This window comes from Pelecanus crispus, chromosome W (assembly GCF_030463565.1).
Source record: "Pelecanus crispus isolate bPelCri1 chromosome W, bPelCri1.pri, whole genome shotgun sequence".
Lineage (NCBI taxonomy): Eukaryota > Metazoa > Chordata > Aves > Pelecaniformes > Pelecanidae > Pelecanus > Pelecanus crispus.
In genome coordinates, this window is record NC_134675.1 from 16,122,298 (window position 1) to 16,145,029 (window position 22,732).

The window sequence follows — 22,732 nt, forward strand, 5'->3', positions numbered from 1 at the left end:
ATGGCTGCAGCTTCATATGACCAGTTGTTAAAGCAAGTTGAGGCATTAAAGATGGAGAACTCCAACCTTCGACAAGAGCTAGAGGACAACTCAAATCACCTAACAAAGCTGGAAACTGAGGCATCTAATATGAAGGTATTGCAACCTGTATGTCTGTGTGTATCACCATTTCTGTTATTGCCTTTTGGTTTTGATTATGTATGAGTGTTTTAACAGACTGGTAGTTGCTCAAGAAATTTTATGTGCTTTTAGATTCCTACAGAAATCCCTTTCCAGGCTGTGTAAGGGAAAACTATTAATCAAATCTACTTGATTATGAAAACTTTTTTTTTAAATTTGAAAACTAAAACAACATTCCAAAACAGTTTTTAGACACACCTTTCCATTTTCATATCTTTTCTGGTCTGTCATGATAAGCCCTACCATTTTACCACTGTTGTACTTCCCAGTACTGGAGATTTTCAGTGTTTTAAGGTAAGCTTAAAAAAAAATTAGTTTTATTACAGTATTTACTTAACATCCCAAAAAGAAAAGCTCATTTTAAAATAATACCACAAGTCTCCAGTCTCTCCCAAGGCCTAAATTTATACTTACTAATTTCACCCAAATGTGTCTGTCTAGTGTTTATTGGCTAGGTGTAGGCCTTCGGAGCCACCAGAGGAAACGCTAAGCTCAGATGGAATTTGTCTTCCTACTGATCAAAATCCATCTATAGGTACAGTTGTATTTGTGTGATACATGGCACTGAACAAGGCAGAATTTCACAAGCAATATAGCTGCGTTAATGTAGTGCTTTTCCTGAGATGACAAATCCTGTTTCTTGGTGCTGCAGCTGGGAAAACTGGGCTGCTTTTGGTATCTAAGCTAACATGGCTTAGAAATTTTTGGTATCTCTGCATATACTACTGTATAGTGTAGGCATACACTGAACATTAAACAACATTTGTATGCCCATCTCCTTGCTTTACCATGTTCATGTGGTAGATTTATTGTTACTTTATAATTATATGAAATGTGCTGATTTGATGAATGTAGCAATTTAAATATACTTTAAATTGAACTTTCTTTTCCTCTAGCATATAGACTGAGCTATATATTCATTATAAGAAGAAAATTTTTCTTGTGTTCTGAATTACTGTCATTAGTTACAACAACACTTGAAAGAACTACATATTTTTTAGTTATGTTTAATCTTTGCATTGCACTGCAAGATGAAAATGACTCTTTCTGAATTGAAGTGAAATTATTCTTTGCTGGGTAAAAAACTGTCTGGATGGCCGGGCCCAGAGAGTTGTGGTAAATGGAATTAAATCCAGTTGGCGGCCGGTCACAAGCGGTGTTCCCCAGGGCTCAGTTTTGGGGCCAGTCTTGTTTAATATCTTTATCAACGATCTGGATGAGGGGATTGAGTGCACCCTCAGTAAGTTTGCAGATGACACCAAACTGGGTGGGAGTGTTGATCTGCTCGAGGGTAGGAAGGCCCTGCAGAGGGATCTGGACAGGCTGGACCGATGGGCCGAGGCCAATTTTATGAGGTTCAACAAGGGATAAAATAGATATAGTGAAATGTCAGTGTCCTGGTTTCGGCTGGGATAGAGTTAATTTTCTTCCTAGTAGCAGGCATAGTGCTGTGTTTTGGATTTAGTAGGAGAAGAATGTTGATAACACGCTGATGTTTTTAGTTGTTGCTGAGTACTGCTTATGCTAGTCAAGGACTTTTCAGCTTCCCATGCTCTGCCAGGTGCACAAGAAACTGGGAGGGGGCACAGCCAGAATAGTTGATCCAAACTGACCAAAGGGCTATTCCATACCATATGATGTCATGCTCAGTATATAAACTGGGGGGGGGGGGGTTGGCTGGGGAGCAGCGATAGCTGCTCGGGAGCTGTCTGGGTATCGGTCGGTGGGTGGTGAGCAATTGCATTGTGCATCACTTGCTTTGTATATTATTATTATTATATTGTTATTATTATCATTACTATTTTACTTTATTTCAATTCTTAAACTGTTTCTCACTCTTATTCCTCTGATTCTCTCCCCCATCCCATCGGGGTAGGGGGAGTGAGTGAGCAGCTGCGTGGTGCTTAGTTGCTGGCTAGGGCTAAACCACGACAGTCAGAAGTAATATTCATCAAAGTGTTCTAAAGTAACTAGAGTATGAAATTGCTGTACTTTTAACTGTAATGTATAACCTGTTCCACCCTCTTCAGCAATTGGGAAAATCTAGGGTATGACCCCTTTTGCTTTAAGAAAAAACAGATTACAGCCTAAGAAAGAGAATTCCTTTACTGGAGTAATCATGAGATTTGGATAATGAAAATCAGTCACCCAAATGATTTCCCTTCTGTCAACATTCTCATCAGATTGTCAGCTATTCACATTTTGTTTGTGGATCGTTAAGTTCCTCTGTGATAGGTTCCCTTCCTGCAGCAATTCAAGCAAATATGACTTGTTAGCCAAGGCTTCTTTTCTATATAATCCCCATTATTTCAATTTATTGCTTGAGAGATGAGAAATCTTCTAACTCTTAGGTACCCCCCATACCTTAACTTCTCCAACAAGTTTTCACTTGCTTCCTTATATTTTCCTTTATTTGTTATCTGTTAAACATAAGGGTAATATTATACTGTCAAAATACAGAATTTAAACTGAATAAAGTTTAGCATTTGCTTTCTTATTTTTGCCATTCCACCAAACAGGTGTCTGCGTTACCCAGTTTATGCATATGTAATTTTCCTGCAAGAACTTTTACATATTTAAGTCTTTCTGGTTAAAACAACCACTTGTACTTGTCAGACAAAGGTAAAGCTCTAAAGCAGAACACATAGCCTAATAATGGCATTGTTATCTAAACAGTGTTTCTATGGAAAAGAAATAATGGAGAATTTTACGTGTTGACTAAAAATAAAAAAGCATACACGGTTGAAAAAAAGTGGAAAATTTAAAAAATAAAAGTTAAAACCTCAACTAATGAATTGCAGCAGAAAAAAATTGAGAAATGTGATCTGGTATGCTGATGATGAGCACTTGCTGTTACCTCATATTGAGAGAGCAGTCCTTAGCTACCTGGACATCATTCCAGCCATGTAATTTGGTAACATAGAAAAGGTGGTAGTATTTTTGCTTAGCTGTTAATATTGGCTCTTGAAGCAAGAGGACTCATAATGTAGTAAAGTATCCTGAACATGATCTTTGAAATAGCAGAACTGTCATGCAGAGAGATGAGAAGATGACTTCTAAGAAGGAAGTGGGAGGAAAGGTTGGATGTTTGGGTTATTTTTGTGTTTGATTTTTTTTTTTCCTGCGTCACAGTGCTGTTCTCAGGAAAAAGGGGTCCACTAGCTATTTCTAAATTTATCTGAGTTGACAGGTCTTTCAGAAGCTTGAAATACTCCAAAGACCACTCTACATATCAGCATTGCCCTTTTAGGCTTTTAAGCTAAGACTGCTGTCTGCAAATGCTCTCTGACCTTATGTCAGATGATGTAGGAGCCCTTCAGGTTATTTGTTTGTTTGACTTTGCTGGACAGGGCATATGTTATGTATACACAATGGTTGGGCCCTATGGCTAATGAGAATGCCCTTGAATGTACTTTAAAGCACCAGCACAGCTGAGATTTTCTGAGTAGTGATTTTTATCATACTAGGACTTGATCCTAAAGGCTGGGTCTGTTTCAACAGGTAGTGTGCAGTGTGGTGGGTTGACCTTGGCTAGTTGCTTACATGCCCACCCAGCTGCTCTTTCACTCCCCCTCCCTCCAACAAGACAGGGGAATAAAATAGGATGAAAAAGCTCATGGGTTGAGATAACGACAGGGAGATCACTTACCAATTACTGTCACAGGCAAAACAGACTTGACTTGGGAAAATTAATACATTGCCAATTAAGAATAGGATAGGACTGGTATTGGGTTTATGTGGCAAGGTTTTGGTATCGGGGGGGCTACAGGGGTGGCTTCTGTGGGAAGATGCCAGAAGCTTCACCCACATCCGATAGAGCCAGTTCCAGCTGGCTCTAAGACAGACCCACTGCTGGCCAAGGCTGAGCCAATCAGCAATGGTGGTAGTGCCTCTGTAATAACACATTAAGAAGGGGAAAAAAGCCTGCTGTGCAACAGCAACTGGAAGAGAGGAGTGAGAAAATGTGAGAGAAACCAAACTCTGCAGACACAAGGACAGTGAAGAAGGAGGGGGAGGAGGTGCTCCAGGTGCTGGAGCAGAGATTCCCCTGAAGATCATGGTGAAGCAGGTTGTCCCCATGGAGGGTCCATGGTGCGGCCTGTGGAAGACCCCATGCCAGAGCAGGTGGATGTGCCTTGAAGGAGGCTGTGACCCTGTGGGAAGCCCACACTGGAGCAGGTTCCTGCCAGGACCTGTTACCCCATGGAGAGAGGAGCCCATGCTGGAGCAGGTCTTCTGGCAGGACTTGTGACCCCACAGGGGGACCCACACTGGAGCAGTTCATGAAGAACTGCAGCCTGTGGGAAGGACCCAAGTTGGAGAAGTTCGTGGAGGACTGTGTCCCGTGGGAAGGACCCCTGCTGGAGGAGGGGAACAGCATGAGGAAGAAGGAGCAGCAGAGACAAAGTGTTATTATCTGACCACAACCCTCATTCCCCATCCCCCTGCACTACTCGAAGTGGGGGGAGGAAGTAGAGAAGTCAGAAGTGAAGTTGAGCCTAGGAAGAAGGGAGGGGTGGGGGGAAGGTGTTTTTAGTTTTGAATTTATTTGTCACTATCCTACTCTGTTATTAATTGGCAGTAAAATAAATTGATTTTCCCCAAGTCAAGTCTGGTTTGTCCGTGACGATAATGGGTGAGTGATCTCCCTGTCCTTATCTTGACCCATGAGCTTTTTCATTGTATTTTCTCCCCCCTGTCCTGTTGAGGAGGGGGAGTGATAGAGTGGCTTGTTGGGCACCTGGCGCATTCAGCCAAAGTCAACCCACCACAGTGACAAACAGAGATAAAACCTTCCCACCACCCCAGCCTTTTTCCCAGGCTCATTTAATTTCTAACTCCTGTATTCTGCCCCCCCCCCCCCCCCCCCCCCCCCCCCCCAACAGTGCATGGGGGATAGGGAATGGGGGGTTGCAGTCAGTTCACAACAGTTCTCTGCTGCTCCTTCCTTCTCATGCTTTTCCCTTGCTCCAGCATGTGTCTTCCCCATGGGCTGTGGTCCTTCAGGATAAACCTGCTTTAGTGTGGGCCCTCCATGGTCTGCAGTTCCTGTCAGGAGAGCCTCCTCTAGTGTGGTTCCTTCTCATGGGCTGCAGTTTCCTTCAGGGAATATCCACCTGTTCTGGTTTGGGGTCCTCCATGGGCTTCAGTGTGGATATCTGCTCTGGTGTGGTCCTCTCCCCAGTCTGCAGGGGCAATCTCTGCTCCAGTGCCGCAACACCTCTTCCCCCTCCTTCACTGACTTTGGTGTTCTCAGGATTGTTTCTCACTCTTTTTTTTTTTTTTTTTTTTCTTTTTTTTTTTTTCTCTCCTCTTCTTTCTTCACTTCTCATACTCACACACTGCCTGCATTTTACCCTTTGTTAAATAGGTTTTCACAGAGGCACCACCAGCTTTGCCACTTGGCTCAGCTTTGACCAGTGGCACAGGTCTGTTCTCACAGAAGCTACTCCTGCAACCTCCCTCTGCTACCAAAACCTTGCCATGTAAACCAAATACATTCCGTTGTGCAGCTGGCTGTAGATGAACAGATCTGTAAATCAGTTACATTGAGGACCCAGTATCCGTATTCTGTATTTCACAGGGGTTTACTTTTGGTCTAGCTCCAGCCTGGTCCCATGGAGCGAATGCCCATTAATGGTCTGAGCATAATTGCACACTTAGTTTGATCTGAAAGGTGTTTAGTTTACACTCTGAAATCACTCAACAATCTGAACCAAAGTACAGTTAGTTGGGGCAGTTGTGAGACTGGCTTCAAAATGATCCAAACTAAAACACTAATGTAGGCATACTCTTGCAGTACTACATGAGTCAGGCAACACCTAAGTTGGGAAACGTGACCTCAGCTTGACCTTCAGAATTATTTCTGCAAAACAGTGTAGACATGGTTAATGTATCTGTACTCCAGATTTCCTCTTCCTGGAGTACTAGCATGAAATTAAATAATGGGTGATTGCAGAGTGACTGTGCAGCTAGTATTTGATTCTAGCACTTGGAGATTATATTCTTAGAACCCTCTGGAGTTCTTTACTCAAAGTCCTTTTACTTCTCTTTTGTACTAGTAACAACACTTTGAGTACAGAAAGGCTCAATGTTATATCTGTTAAAAATGAAGAATATCTTGATTTTGTGTAGATGCTGGTTTTCTTCTCTTCAAACAGAGCAAAAAGCATTTAAAGTGTACCTTCTGTACAAGTTGCAACAATTAATAACATTGATAGTAAGGTATGCTGGTTTCCTAAAAGAGCAAAACAGTGTTGTGGAGATTTTTATAATTACCTAAAATTTATTAGATTTAAGGTCTGAACAGATGATGTACAATTCTGGGTGTAGAGTCTGTATATGACAAGTATGGAGTATCTCTCATTACTTAAGATTTTTTTTCTTGACTACTTCTAAAAATATTTTGGTTTCTGTAATATGAAAAATCATATTTTAAATTATAATAAGGGCTTTTTGCCTTGTGGCCAGTCTTTTCAATTTATTCTTGCTATTGATCTATCTGCTATTATAATATGGAAGAGGCATTCACTATAACTTGCATTTAATTTTCCACCTCAGTTTAGGCCACTGAGCATTAGGACTTGGGGGGCTTACAAGGTCCTTTTAATCTAGTATTCATTATTATTCATGTTTTTTTCAATCATGGGGAGGTTTACACAGCACTGGGCCTGCTGGCGGCTGATGGAGATCAGCTGTCTCCAAAGGGGAAAAGGATTCTTGCCCATGAGTTGGTGGGACTCATTGAGAGGGCTTTAAACTAGGTTTGAAGGGGGAAGGGGATATAAATGGGCTTGCTAGTGAGGAGCCCAGGGGCGGCATGGCAACGTTGGGGGTGAAATCGATAGCCCATCTTAAGTGCGTGTACACCAATGTACGTAGCATGGGCAACAAACAGGAGGAGCTGGAAGCCCTTGTGCAGCAGGATAGCTATGACATAGTCGCCATCACAGAAACGTGGTGGGACGACTCTCATGACTGGAGTGCTGCAAGCTCTTCAGAAGGGATAGGCAAGGAAGGAGAGGCAGTGGGGTGGCTCTGTATGTTAGGGACTGTTTTGACTGCATAGAGCTCGACAGTGGTGATGATCAGGTCGAGTGCTTATGGGTAAGGATGAGGGGGAAGGCCAGCAAGGCAGATGTCCTGTTGGGAGTCTGCTATAGACCACCCAACCAGGATGTAGAGATAGATGAAGCGTTCTACAAGTGGCTGGCAGAAGTCTCACAATCGCTAGCCCTTGTTCTTGTGGGGGACTTCAACTTGCCGGACATCTGCTGGAAATACAACACAGCAGAGAGGCAACAGTCTCGAAGTTCCTAGAGTGTGTGGAGGATAACTTCCTGACACAGCTGGTAAGTGAGCCTACCAGGGGAGGTGCCTCACTTGACCTGCTGTTTACAAACAGAGAAGGACTCGTGGGAAATGTCGAGGTCGGAGGCCGTCTCGGGCTTAGCGACCACGATATGATAGAGTTCTCGATTCCGGGCGATGCCAAGTGGAAGGGCAGCAAAACTGTTACGATGGACTTCCGGAGGACAGACTTTGGCCTGTTCAGGATGCTGGTTGGGAAAGTCCCTTGGGAGGCAGTCCTGAAAGGCAAAGGGGTCCAGGAAGGCTGGGCCTTCTTCAAGAAGGAAGTCTTAAGGGCGCAGGAGCGGGCTGTCCCTGTGTGCCATAAGACCGACTGGCCTGGCTGAATAGGGAGCTTTTGCTGGGACTCAGGGGGAAAAAAAGAGAGTCCACTGCCTTTGGAAGAAGGGGCGGGCAACTCAGGAGGAGTACAGGGATCTTGTTAGGTCATGCAGAGAGGAAATTAGAAAAGCAAAAGCCCAGCTAGAACTCAATCTGGCCACTGTTGTAAGAGATAATAAAAAATGTTTTTATAAGTACATCAGCAATAAAAGGAGAGCCAAGGAGAATCTACATCCTTTGTTGGATGCAGGGGGGAACATTGTCACTAAGGATGAGGAAAAGGCTGAGGTACTTAATGCCTTCTTTGCCTCTGTCTTTAATAGCCAGACCAATTATCCCCAGGGTACTCAGCCCCCTGAGCTGGAAGACAGGGATGGGGAGCAGAATGAAGCCCTCATAGTCCAGGAGGAAGCAGTTAATGACCTGCTATGCCACCTGGATGCTCACAAGTCTATGGGGCTGGATGGGATCCACCCGAGAGTACTGAGGGAGCTGGCAGAGGAGCTTGCCAAGCCACTTTCCATCATCTATCAGCAGTCCTGGTTAACAGGCAAGGTCCCTGATGACTGGAGGCTTGCAGAATGTGACACCCATCTACAAGAAGGGCCGGAGGGAGGACCCGGGGAACTACAGGCCTCTCAGACTGACCTCAGTACCAGGGAAGGTTATGGAGTGTTTCATATTGAGTGAGCTCAACAGGCATGTGCAGGTCAACCAGGGGATCAGGCCCAGCCAGCATGGGTTCATGAAAGGCAGGTCCTGCTTGACCAACCTGATCTCCTTTTATGACCTGGTGACCCGCCTGGTGGATGAAGTAAAGGCTGTGGACATCATCTACCTGGACTTCACCAAAGCCTTTGACACACTCTCCCACAGCATTCTCCTAAGGAAGCTGGCGGCTCATGGCTTGGATGGGTGTACTCTTCGCTGGATAAAGAACTGTCTGGATGGCTGAACCCAGAGAGTAGTGGTGAATGGAGTTAAGTCAAGTTGGCGGCCAGTCACGAGTGGTGTTCCCCAGGGCTCAGTTTTGGGGCCAGTCTTGTTTAATATCTTTATCAATGATCTGGATGAGGGGATTGAGTGTGCCTTCAGTAAGTTTGCAGATGACACCAAACTGGGCGGGAGTGTTGATGTGCTGGAGGGTAGGATGGCCCTGCAGAGGGATCTGGACAGGCTGGATCGATGGGCCGAGGCCAACTGTATGAGATTCAACAAGGCCAAGTGCTGGGTCCTGCACTTGGGTCACAACAACCCCATGCAACGCTACAGGCTTGAGGAAGAGTGGCTGGAAAGCTGCCTGGCTGAAAAGGACCTGGGGGTGTTGGTAGACAGCCGGCTGAACATGAGCCAGCAGTGTGCCCAGGTGGCCAAGAAGGCCAACAGCATCCTGGCTTGTATCAGGAATGCTGTGGCCAGCAGGAGCAGGGAGGTGATTGTCCCCCCCATACTCGGCGCTGGTGAGGCCGCACCTGGAATACTGTGTCCAGTTTTGGGCCCCTCACTACAAGAAAGACATTGAGGTGCTGGAGTGTGTCCAGAGAAGGGCAATGAAGCTGGTGAAGGGTCTGGAGCACAGGCCTTATGAGGAGCGGCTGAGGGAACTGGGGTTGTTTAGTCTGGAGAAGAGGAGGTTGAGGGGAGACCTTATCGCTCTCTACAACTACCTGAAAGGAGGTAGTAGTGAGGTGGGTGTTGGTCTCTTCTCCCAAGTAGTTAGCGATAGGACGAGAGGAAATGGCCTCAAGCTGCGCCAGGGGAGGTTTAGATTGGATATTGGCAGAAATTTCTATACGGAAAGGGTAGTCAAGCATTGGAACAGGCTGCCCAGAGAGGTGGTGGAGTCACCATCCCTGGAAGTGTTCAACAAATGGGTAGACGTGGCACTTTGGGACATGGTTTAGTGGGCATGGTGGCGTTGGGTTGATGATTGGAATGATGATCTTAGAGGTCCTTTCCAACCTTAATGATTCCTGGTTTTTACTTTCATTATAAATGATCCAGCCACCAGCCAGGAGGCGTGGGGTTGCTACTCTACCCTTAATTGGTTTAGTGGTGGACATGGTAGTGTTAGGTTATTGGTTGGACTGGATGATCTTAAAGGTCTTTTCCAACCTAAGCGATTCTATGAGTCTGTGATTCTATTTACTATGAATCTTTTTATGCATTAGAAATATTTTCCTTTAGCTGTATAATTTGGTCATATGTAGTTTTGATAGCATGCAGGGATATTCTTAGCTTTGAAGCTTTGGCTGCATGAAGGAGTCCTAAATCTTTGCCTCATAGGCATTATGGTAGTAATAGTAAGCAGAATAATATGACTCCATGAAGGGGACCTAAATCTTTTTCTCATAGGAATGATTGTAGTAGTAGTAAAAGTATGACACTCTGCTGGCTTACTGTGGTGATATAGCCTCACAGGAAGGAAGGAAAAAAAAAACACCAAAACAAAAAACCACCACCAAAAAACCTACAACAAAAAAACCCTGGAGAGTGTTTCGTCTGATATCTTTGAGGTTCAAAAAATGCACTATTCAAGCTTCTTTAGTAACTTTTACTTATTTATCCAAATTTTATATTTACAAGACTTAACTTTATGAACACAGATTGAAGAAATTTTACTGTACTTTGTGCTTCAGTTTCTCCATATGTAAATTAGAGAGAAGTGATATTCACTTTGAGAAGAACTTTTAAATAAGCTGATAAATTGTATTATCAGAGAAGGTGAGTTACTCAGTATAGACTTTATATTTTGACAGTGTTTGGTGAAATACTGTAGAATATATTTGATGGAAATTAAAGTTATGACACGATCACTGCTCACGTTAAATATAGTTTACATCAGTGTCACAGTAGCTGTTGCATAAATGTGTACTTGAGGGCAGGATAAGATGTATTTACCTTTGTTTATTATTGTAGGGATTTCTTAATTATGCTTAATTTCTTATAGGAGGTGCTGAAACAGCTACAAGGAAGTATTGAAGATGAGACAATGGCATCTTCTGAAGAAATTGACTTAATGGAACGACTTAAAGGTAAATTTAGAACTATGCTTTAAGTAGCTTCATTTTTTTCTTAGTTGTTGTTGCCTTAGGATAAAGTTTTTCAACTCAGGTGCATCTTGTTTCTAGTGCTAACTTTGGAAGTTAGGCATAATCTCAGTGTCTGTTATTTTTTGCCAATTGTTTTAAGATATATTTTCAAAAAAGGATGTGTTCTTATGTTGCTTTTGTGCTTTTGCTGCTGTTACCCCAAGGCTTCATATGAATTGCATTTGATATATCTTACGCTTTATTCACTTCTTCATGAAAAAACTGTTTTTAATTGTTTAAACTAGTGGTGGATTAGTTCCACCAATTTTCTGAACTCATTTATGTGCCCTGCCCTTTCCCTGTCACATTACTACAACTGTATCTGTCATGCTGAAAATTGATGCCCCCTTCCCTAGAGCATGTGGTGGAATGTGTACCTATCCCGTTATATGGGATGTGGAGAGCAAGCCCAGATCAGTGACTCCCTGCATACATCTGTTATTCCTGTCACAGAACCAGAAATATTGTAGAGAATGTCTACGTTTAGGCCCCTATGGTGGAAACACTTATCATTTACATGATGGCGGAGCATCTGTGGGATCCCTGAGAAACAGGCTATTAGGAAGCGGGACACAAGAGTGATTCATATGATATTTTTGTCACACTGCCCGTTTTTTAAGAAAGGCAGGCATACTGGTGTCATGATACTGTTCTGGTTGGCAGGATTGTAGTTTGGGCATCTCCTCATTTAGAGAATTAGTATTCTCTAACTGTACCATTAAGATTGGTTTTGTTCACATTATGTTCTGTGTATCCTAAAGCAAAATGTTTTAACTGTTTCCATCAAAAAAATTATAGATTTGTTCATGAAGTATGAAATTAAGACAGAAGTGATCTTTTATATTTGTGCTGCTCAATTTCAGCTCTGCAAATGTTTGTTTTTTATTACCCAGAACTGAACTTGGAAAGTAGTAACTTCCCTGGAGTGAAGTTAAGGCCAAAGGTGTCCATGCGTTCATATGGGAGCTGGGAAGGGTCTGTGTCAACCCCTTTTGGAGAGTGCAGTCCTGTTCCCATAGGATCATTTCCAAGAAGAGGATTTATGAATGGAAGCAGAGAAAGCACTGGTTATTTAGAAGAGCTAGAAAGAGAGAGGTAAACTTCTTCATTTATTGATTCAGTACACATTGACTTCTAATTTTAATGTGAAAATTTACTAACATATCTAATATTTAGCTATCATGCATATGTTTTTGATCAGTGGTATACTTATCCTACCAGGGAAGGAAACCAGGAATATACATTAGATTTAAATATACAAAACCATCAGAAATCCTAAAACACATTGTCACGAATGCAGGTTTGTGAATCCTGCTGATTATGTCGATTCACTATGAATGAGTGACTTTACACAGTTTGATTTAGTAAAAGTTAGAATTTACTTATAGCGAATCGCAGAATTTGATTATAGTATTTTTAATAGCACTCAATCATCAATGATTAATAAAGTGATTAGACAAAATTGATCAAACAGTGACTTAGTTACAGATTCGAAGATGGCAAGGTTCACTCTATTACTACACAGAAGCACATAAAAGAGAATTAAATCACAACAAGTTAAGATGATTCATAAAAGCATTGCGTATATATGGAATAAAGGCAAAAGGAAGGGGGGGGGGGGGCGAAAGGGGACCCTCCCGTTGAGTCACGAGGTTTAGACTAGACTCCCTTGCTTTCTAAACTCCTTCTCAGAGAGGAGCCTAGGTGCGGCTAGGTCTAGTCCTAGTCTCAGACTTGGTCAACGGTTTATATGGATAAGAGTAATGTATGTATATGCATATATGTATATCTAGTACGTAGGAAAAGTATATAAAGGAAATTTGGATTATATGAGAGAGAAAGAGAAATTGTATGTAGGGGATACAGAAGCCCTCCCGTTGAGTCACGAGGTTCGGAATGGACCCCCTTGCTTTCTAGACTCCTTCTCAGAGAGGAGCCAAGGTGCGGCTGGGCCCACTCTTAGTCTCAGACTTGGTCAATGGTTTAGGAGAGTAATGCTATAAGAATAGTACAGCAATATAAAACTCCTTTTAAAATTAAATCATACATCTACAAACTACTTAAATTGATTCATGCATGCACACTTACAACTGTAAATGCATATATGAAAATAGTATACCTGTTAAAAATTCCCCTCGAGTTTAGTGAAATACTCACGTCTAATGCCTTGGCATTTCTCAACGGGCGAGAGTAGAGCCTCGAGGAGTGAAGAATATCAGCAGCCCAGGCTCCGTTGTCGATCTCCGGCAATGGAGTTCTGGTGGCAGCAGACTTTCGGATATCTGCTAAGTTTCGCTGACTCCGAGCGATGCTTCGATCGGAGGGAGATGCTGGTACGTCCCGTGGCGGTCCGGGAGAGCTCAAAGGGCCTCACTTAGGACTGCCATTTATAGGATTGTGAGATGATTGACTTTAATCACCAGTAAATTTCCATCCGAGCCACAGTTCGGGTCGGCTTGTTGCTGGAATTCCAGCAGCGATGATACCACCCTGTTTCAAGGCTGTCCAGGGTAGCTGTTTGTTCTCGTTCCCCTCGTTAGCCATAATATGAATGTTGATAAGAACAGAGCCGCTCTCTGCTCCAGCCATGTAGGAGTTTCTGGTACAATTAAGGAGCGCTTAACTGACCAACTCGCTACACAAAAGCTGCGGCCTGGAATTCCTGAGATTGTAAAGCAGACGAAGTAAAGGGGAAAAACAGGACAGACAGAAAAAAAAACAGGGGCAGGGGGAAGATGTACCACCACACACATAATATAGCTTCTGTATATATGTATTTCATTGTTACTGTTTGTTTGCTGAAGGCTATTTTATTTTCAGCACCTTAAATATTTTTTGGAGGTGGGGGGTGGAGCATCCCAAACACCTCCATATCGCTTCACCACTATTGATAAGTGCTGAAACTGTAGCAATGTGATGGTGCAGTCTTTCTCTTGTTTGCAAATGGTTATAGCTGCCATAGGTGGTTGATTGGTTACTTAATATTAGGAGTCGTTTACCTAGTGATTCTTTTCTCTTAACAAAAATGACTGCTAAACAAAGGCATCTTTGATGCTTTGAAGATGTCATCCCCATATGATGTTTTTCCTGTTGGCAAAACCATAGACTTTTTTTTTATTTTGGAAGGTAATATGAAGAACATACATCTAGGGAACATTGTACAGTTGTCCCACAATATCAATCAATTGTGAAGGAAACGCAAAGTAAGAGACATGCAGCTGTTTCCATTGAAGGCTTCTTTATATCCTAAAATGAATCTGACTGAAATCCCAGATGTTTTGAGAAGCCTCTATGCAAGACAGGGGTTTCTAAAGATTTGGGCATTGAAAGCTACTTGATGGATGGGATGTCTGGTGGGTTGAATTTCGCTGGCCACCAGGTGCCCACCCAGCCATGCTCTCACTCCCCCTCCTCAACAGGACAGGGGGAGAAAATACAATGAAAAAGCTCATGGGTCAAGATAAGGACAGGGAGATCACTCACCCATTATCGTCACGGACAAACCAGACTTGACTTGGGGAAAATCAATTTATTTTACTGCCAATTAATAACAGAGTAGGATAGTGACAAATAAATTCAAAACTAAAAACACCTTCCCCCCACCCCTCCCTTCTTCCTAGGCTCAACTTCACTTCTGACTTCTCTACTTCCTCCCCCCACTTCGAGTAGTGCAGGGGGATGGGGAATGAGGGTTGTGGTCAGATAATAACACTTTGTCTCTGCTGCTCCTTCTTCCTCATGCTGTTCCCCTCCTCCAGCAGGGGTCCTTCCCACGGGACACAGTCCTCCACGAACTTCTCCAACTTGGGTCCTTCCCACAGGCTGCAGTTCTTCATGAACTGCTCCAGCATGGGTCCTTTTCCAAGGGATACAGTCCTTCAGGAATGGACTGCTCCAGTGTGGGTCGTCCATGGGGTCACAAGTCCTGCCAGAAAACCTGGTCCTGTGTGGGTTCCTTTCCACAGGCCGCAGTTCCTGCCAGGAGCCTGCTCCAGTGTGGGCTCTCCATGGGCTGCAGCTTCCTTCAGGGCATATCTGCCTGCTGTGGTGTGGGGTCCTCCACAGGCTGCTGTGTGGATACCTGCTCTGATGTGGTTCTCCATGGGCTGCAGAGGACAGCCTGTTTCACCATGGTCTTCACCACAGGCTGCAGAGGAATCTCTGCTCGAGCACCTCCTCCCCCTCCTCCTTCACTGACCTTGGTGTCTGCAGGGTTGTTTCTCTCACATTTTCTCACTCCTCCCTCTCTCACAGCTGCTGTGCAGCATTTTTTTCCCCTTCTTAAATATGTTATCACAGAGGCACTACCACCATTGCTGATTGGCTCAGCTTTGGCCAGCAGCAGGTCTGTCTTGGAGCCAGCTGGAACCATAATACAAATCTTGGTGGGTAGCACTTTAGGAACCCCTGCTCTAAAGGGCCTTTCCTGGTGTTTAGTAAAACTTTTGCAATCAAGAGCTGAAAGGAGTACATTTTTCCTCTAAGGTACTATGTCTAGGTCCCTTTCTTTCAGTCCTATCAATAAAATTGAAGCAATTTCCCATGAGTCTGTTCTGATCCGCATCTAGTAGACACTCCATTTTTTCATTTTCCTAGTCAGGATCACTCATAAAATTTAGGTTCATGAAGGGTTGTATGAGAATATTTTCCCTTAATTTAGGAATCTCTTCCCACTTCCTCATTCCAGTCTTTAAGAATCTAATGTGTCTGCTATTTGAACTAATGGCTATCTTCCCTTCCAGTTTTCCATTGAAATGGTCTTTCTTTGTAGTGCCTAGAGTATTAACAAGATTAATGGAACAGAGATCTCCATGTATGGTATTTCATAGGGACAAGGCACCTTGGTTCTTATTCAGAGTAAGAACCTTGCAGTAGTCTTTGATGTCCATCTTAACAAAACAGTGTACTTGTTTGTATTCTTTCCAGTGCTGTGTTCTACCACATGATAGTAAAATCTTTAAGTGTACTTGGGGCTTTCAGTTAAGCTTCAAATGAACTTCAGGTCACTCAGAACAAGGAGTATTAATTTATAGCAACTGGAGTTCTTCAGTGTGGTTAGTACATCTGTTTTATGATCTGTGATCCTTTCCCACTATTGTGGATTCTAAGGTGACAGTTTTTTGGATGTTTTTCTCAATGATAATGACAGCTTAAGCAGTGAACTGATCTTTGTTTAAAATAACCCTGGGGAAAAAAGGGAGAAGGATATTTTAATTTGAGATGAGTTCACTGATCTGGTTATGAAACACTACACAAGCAGTGTTACTGTCACAATTGATGGGGTGAAGATTTGTGCTGCTGAGAAAATGATCTGTGGAGACATGGTCCGATAACGTCTGGCTTCATTATTAGTTAAATGATTAATGCCCTATTCATTATGCTGTTTGAGGGGACATGTAAGAACACTTAGGGCATCAGCATGGACCCTGAATAGCCAAAAGAATCAGAATTTGAGGGTGGGGGACACAGGACAGTGCATCTGGAATCACTAATTTCTGAAAGGAAAAAGTAACCACTTATTTTCCTATGCTCTGTATTTAAATTTGTTTGGCATGTTTAGTAAGTTTCTGTGTTTCTAAACATATATTTAACATATATTTATTTTCTAGTATGTGTGAATTTGGCAAATTCACTAGATGTTTAGCTTGGCCAAAATGATCTTCTGAAGGGAAAAAAAAATTGATTCAGCTACCAGAATAAATTATGAAATTGTCCACGTATTTCTCTTTCGCTCATCTCCCCTCTAGTTCCAAAGTAGTTTAAAGGGGGGGGATGTGTTTAGGTTACAAGGTTAGAATAGAATTCCTATTAAATGTACCCTGCTTTCTCTCTGGCTAGTTCCAGATGCATTTGGTTTTACTGAATTACTGAAGCATGTACCTAAAAAATTTTAATAGTATTTTCTGTAGAAACAGCTAACATATCCTAAAAATTTGCTGTCTAAATCAATATTTTTTTTTTTTTAATGCAGACAATTCTGTTTCATTTTCCTATTTTATGTATTGCTTGGTTGAAAGAGAATTGTACCTGTTTTGACTCTGGTGTTGAACAAAAGCTACTGTTTGAAATATCGGTAGTTTTGAGAGTAATTTTCAGGAATTGTTACCTTTTCAAGGTTTTGTCATTTTATGGCCTACCAATGGAAGTGAAATTATTAATTATAATTGTAATTACGTAATGTGAGTAGCATATATTTTGTTACCCTTCTCACTGGGAATAACATTGACATATTTATCCAAAAATATTTCCAAAAGAAGAAACCACTTTTCTGTGATCCTGCATTCATTCAGCTTTACTTATTGTTGGGAGCTTCAAAAAAACCTCACAAAACCCCACAAAAACCAAACCACCACCACCCCCCTCACACACATTAGACAAGTCTCTCATCTTGTAGAAAAGCAGTTCAAATTGAAAACCTTTTTTCCTCATAAAAGCATTATAATGTTAAAAACCCCCTTACTTCATTTGCCTTGCTGCATTCTCACTGAACTTGACAGTGTATGGCAGAGAAGGGAATATTCTGATATTGTGAAAGTGCTGATCTTAACAATATTGGGGTGTAAAAAGATGGAATAATTTCAATCAAAATTTTTCTTTGATCAGCTCTTCCACCTTAAACTCTCTCCTAACCTCAAAATCATGATCAGCAATGATCAGCAACAGATGAGAATAATCTGATTCATACCATTAGAAAAAGCATTTGTAAATAAAAATACTTTTTGTAAGGATTGAATTAATTATACTTTTGCAAATTTAATTTCATAAACTGGACAGACCCAGTGCATGGACACACGTGGAGGGGGGAAAAAAGGGAAGCTGTTGTTAAGAAAATCTCATTCCCTAACTACTGTATCAATTAGTCTTTACAGTATGAAATTGTCTGAACTTTCTTAAGATACATAGTTTACATTATATACTGCATAGTCGTGGTTAAGTCAGCATGACTGAAGGACCCCAACTCATTAGGGGCTAGCGTCCTCCTCCTTGCACCCTGAAGAATAAAGGATATCCCTGAACTACCGAGATAATGCCAGCATCCTGGCCCCTCTAACACCTCTGTGAAACCCTCCCATTATCTGGCATCATAGATAAGTAACTGTAGCAAGACCGACTCCAGGGATATCAAGAAAGAAGCAGGTGGATGATGACGCCATAGAATTATAGTTGCTTTGCAAAACAGTAGCATGTGTGTGTTAAGTAGCGATTGGTCAAATCATGTTGTATCTGAACACTCGAAAGGTATAAGAACCCTGTGTAAAACTGCATTTGGTGTGCCCCAATTTGAATGGGACACCTCAGAGGCATGAATAAAAGAATTACTCTTGCAATTCTATACTTTGCGTCCTAGCCTCTCTCCTTAGTCGGCACGGGCCAGTTGTGAAATTTTCATGATAGTTTTGGTGACCCAGATGAGACATAGCCAACTCGCCTGATCCAACATGTCACTACCACCCAGACCCTGACAATCTGCACCGTTGGCTTGTGGGTGATACTCTGGCATGGGGGTAGTGAACCATGGATCTTATTTGGCAGTAAGGAGGTGATTTTTTTTTTTTTTTTTTTTTGTAATAATGTGAGGTGGACAAAGTATAGTGAAGACTGTGCCACTGGTATAGTGTCACTGGTAGATTAATTGTTGCAACACTGGAAATTTATTGATGGGATAGCTGGGTTATCAAAAGTCCAAGCCCTGTGTCAGGAAATTTGGCCAAAGTGACTACTTTTGGTGATGTGTACCAAATGTGGCCATGGTCCCATTCTTTTAATGATATTAAGCTGAGCTATTTATGCCAGCAATTGGAGGATTGGTTCCTCTTACAAATGGACTATTGGTATATCTGGGGTAATTACTGGTCTATTGGTATATCGGGTACAAAAAAAAAAAAAATTTCCCCTCCTGTTGCAGATGAGTCGAATGCACCTCACTCAAAAGAGAGAAGCAACAATATGTTTTATTGAGGTAAAATAATAATTTGGAAGGGTTAAATAAATTTGATGGAATTTAACAAAGTTTAACAGTGATTTACCAAGGTTCAATAAGTTTGATGGCAAGGTTCACCTTATTAATTACTGCATGGAAGAAACATACAAAGGAAAATTGAGTTAGAACCGAGTTAGAATGATACACAGAGACCAGAGATGCAAAGGTAAAGGAAGACCCTCCCGTTGAGTCACGAGGTTCAGAGTGGACCCCCTTGCTTTCTAAGCTCCTTATGGAGCCTAGGTGTGGCTAGGTCCAATCTTAGTCTCAGACTTGGTCAACGGTTTATGTCTAATGGAATTATCTATATAAAGTTTATAGTAATTAATATTGTGTAACTACATGGATTTGTAATGTTTCATTAGTATTAATTCAGCATGCTGTCAGTGACTTACCGAAGATCTGTCACAAGTAAGGGATCTCTCCGCCTTGGGCAAGGAAGGATCTCTTAGTCTCAGGTAAGGGATCTCAAACCTTGAGAGGCGTCCCTGCTCAAGGGGAGAGTCACCTAGCGTGCAGTCCAGCTGCCATTCAGGGAGAGCTCAAACTGGGCTCATCCTGATGGTAATATTTATAGGGTGAAATAGTTGGCTGCTAGTCAGTAGTATAGACAAGATAGATGTCTTCATTTTAGCTCTGGTATCTTGTTCTGTACTTTGGTTATTTTGCATTTTTGGGCTTCGAAACCACCTTTCGAAATATTTTTCCGAGGCACCTTCACTCCCTTGTACGTGAACCAGGAGCATTCCAGCTCACATGTTCACCCCAAGGACGTGAGGCCTGTTGCTTCTTAGTCAGCCTGAACCAAAGTACGGCTAGGGGTCAAGTGTATCCATCACACCTCTGGAGCAGAGAATAAGTAAGTACCTCTGAACAAACATGAAAAATAAGAGCTCTTTACATTCTGGAATTTATAGATATCAGAGAGAATAAAATAGAACAGAATATTTCAGTTGGAAGGGACCCACAATGATCATCTAGTCCAACTGCCTGACCACTTCAGGGCTGACCGAAACATAAAGCATGTTGTTAAGGGCATTGTCCAAATGCCGCTTAAACACTGACAGGCATGGGGCATCGACCACCTCTCTAGGAAGCCTGTTCCAGTGTTTGACCACCCTCTTGGTAAAGAAGTACTTCCTAATATCTAGTCTGAACATCCCCTGGCGCAGCTTTGAACCATTCTACTACACCCCATGGAAAGGACCCATGTTGGAGCAGTTCGTGAAGGACTGTCTCCCATGGGTGGGACCCCACACTAGAGCAGGGGAAGAGTGTGAGGAGGAAGGAACAGCAGAGACGATGTGTGATGAACTGACCGCAACCCCCATTCCCCATCCTTCTGTGCCTCTCAGGGGGAGGAGGTAGAGAAGTCAGGTGTAAAGCTGAGCGTGGGAAGAAGGGAGGGGTGGGGGGAAGGTGTTTTTAGATTTGTTCTCATTTTTCATTATCCTGCTCTGATTTTGATTGGCAATAAATTTAATTTCCCCAAGATGAGCCTGTTTTGTCTGTGAAGGCAATTGCTGAGTGATCTCCCTGTCCTCATCTCAACCCACAAGCCTTTCATTGTATTTTCTCTCCCTGTCCAGTTGAGGAGGGGGAGTGACAGAGCAGCTTGGTGGGCACCTAGTGGCCAGCTGTCGTGGTTTAGCCCCAGCCAGCAACTAAGCACCACGCAGCCGCTCGCTCACTCCCCCTACCCCGATGGGATAGGGGAGAGAATTGGAGGAGTAAGAGTGAGAAACACTCCTGGGCTGAGATAAGAACAGTTTAATAATTGAAATAAAGTAAAATAGTAATGCTAATAGTAACAGTATAATAATGATAATAATAATAATGATACACGAAGCAAGTGATGCACAATGCAATTGCTCACCACCCGCCGACCGATACCCAGACAGTTCCCGAGCAGCGATCGCTGCTCCCCGGCCAACCCCCCCAGTTTATATACGGAGCATGACGTCATATGGTATGGAATAGCCCTTTGGTCAGTTTGGATCAACTATTCTGGCTGTGCCCCCTCCCAGTTTCTTGTGCGCCTGGCAGAGCATGGGAAGCTGAAAAAGTCCTTGACTAGCATAAGCAGTACTCAGCAACAACTAAAAACATCAGCATGTTATCAACATTCTTCTCCTACTAAATCCAAAACACAGCACTATGCCTGCTGTTAGGAAGAAAATTAACTCTATCCCAGCCGAAACCAGGACAGTATCCACCCCTTATTCTATACCATCTACGTCATGCACAGGCCCTCCCCTTTCCAATGTGTTCCAATTAATCACCACCCCTTTCCCTATCTTGATATACACACAGATATCATTCCCTTCGTCTATGGCCCATCCCTCTAAAATGTCCATTGAGTTCATTTAGCCCATGACTTTGGGTTCCATCTGTCATCACAGTCTTTCAGAGCAGGAGAGGTGGTGTGCAGTGTTGGACTGTTGCATGCTGAAGTCAGTTCTCATTCCAACATGGTTTCATCAAAGTTCATTTTCCTTAGGCTGGGCAATTCTTACTGCAATACCATTGATGCGGCATATAGCAATCATAATATATAGTATTATATACTTAATATTAACCTACTATATTATTATATTAACATGCAGTTAAGAGATAACATATAGTTAAGAGATAACATACAGTATTATAAAGCAATTAATATTATACAATTCAGTTCATTGGCTATTTTCACCCAAAATCAAATTCCCTTGAGGTACACATTGGGCTTCCCCATCCTTTCGCATCACCCACCAAGTGCACCCAGGTCCTTGAGCAAAAGCAATCCCACGAATGGGTTTGCCTTTGCCAGAGGGGGAAGTAACCCAGACTGTCTTCCCCAGCATATTTTTCATGTGCACTACAGGAACTTTATCTCCTTCTACAGTACGTAAAAGTTTTGATTGGGCAGGGCCAGCTCGATTGGCAGATCCCCTGGTGTTGACTAACCAGGTGGCTTTTGCTAAATGCGTATCCCAATGTTTAAACGTCCCACCACCCATTGCTCTCAGGGTAGTCTTTAACAATCCATTGTATCGCTCAATTTTCCCGGAGGCTGGTGCATGGTAAGGGATGTGATACACCCACTCAATGCCATGCTCTTTGGCCCAGGTGTCTATGAGGTTGTTTCGGAAATGAGTCCCGTTGTCTGACTCAATTCTTTCTGGGGTGCCATGTCGCCACAGGACTTGCTTTTCAAGGCCCAGGATGGTGTTCCGGGCGGTGGCATGGGGCACGGGATATGTTTCCAGCCATCCAGTGGTTGCTTCCACCATGGTGAGCACATAGCGCTTGCCCTGGCGGGTCTGTGGGAGCGTGATGTAATCAACCTGCCAGGCCTCCCCATATTTATATTTCAGCCATCGTTCACTATACCCAAGGGGCTTGAACTGCTTGGCTTGCTTGATTGCAGCGCATGTTTCACACTCATGAATAACCTGTGCAATACTGTCCATAGTTAAGTCCACCCCTCGATCACGAGCCCATTTATACGTTGCATCCCTTCCTTGATGGCCTGAGGCATCATGGGCCCACCGAGCTATAAATAATTCACCCTTATGTTGCCAGTCCAAATCCACCTGAGCCACTTCAATCTTAGCAGCCTGATCTACTTGCTGGTTGTTTTGATGTTCTTCAGTGGCCCGACTCTTAGGTACATGAGCATCTACATGACGAACTTTTACAACCAGGTTCTCTACCCGGGCAGCAATATCTTGCCACAATGCGGCAGCCCAGATGGGTTTGCCTCTGCGCTGCCAGTTGCTCTGCTTCCATTGCTGCAGCCACCCCC

At 42.9% G+C, this 22,732-nt stretch overlaps 1 protein-coding gene across 7 annotated transcripts in view; it reads left to right on the forward strand.

The window, feature by feature from the left end:
• Nucleotides 1-22,732, forward strand: part of LOC142596455 (adenomatous polyposis coli protein-like) — a 126,704-nt gene continuing 103,972 nt past the window's right edge. For all 7 annotated transcript variants that reach the window (XM_075725557.1, XM_075725558.1, XM_075725561.1 and 4 more), the window contains exons 1-3: nt 1-135; nt 10,823-10,907; nt 11,858-12,059. In XM_075725557.1, the coding sequence (XP_075581672.1) occupies nt 1-135; nt 10,823-10,907; nt 11,858-12,059 (422 nt within the window). The remainder of the gene's footprint in view (nt 136-10,822; nt 10,908-11,857; nt 12,060-22,732) is intronic.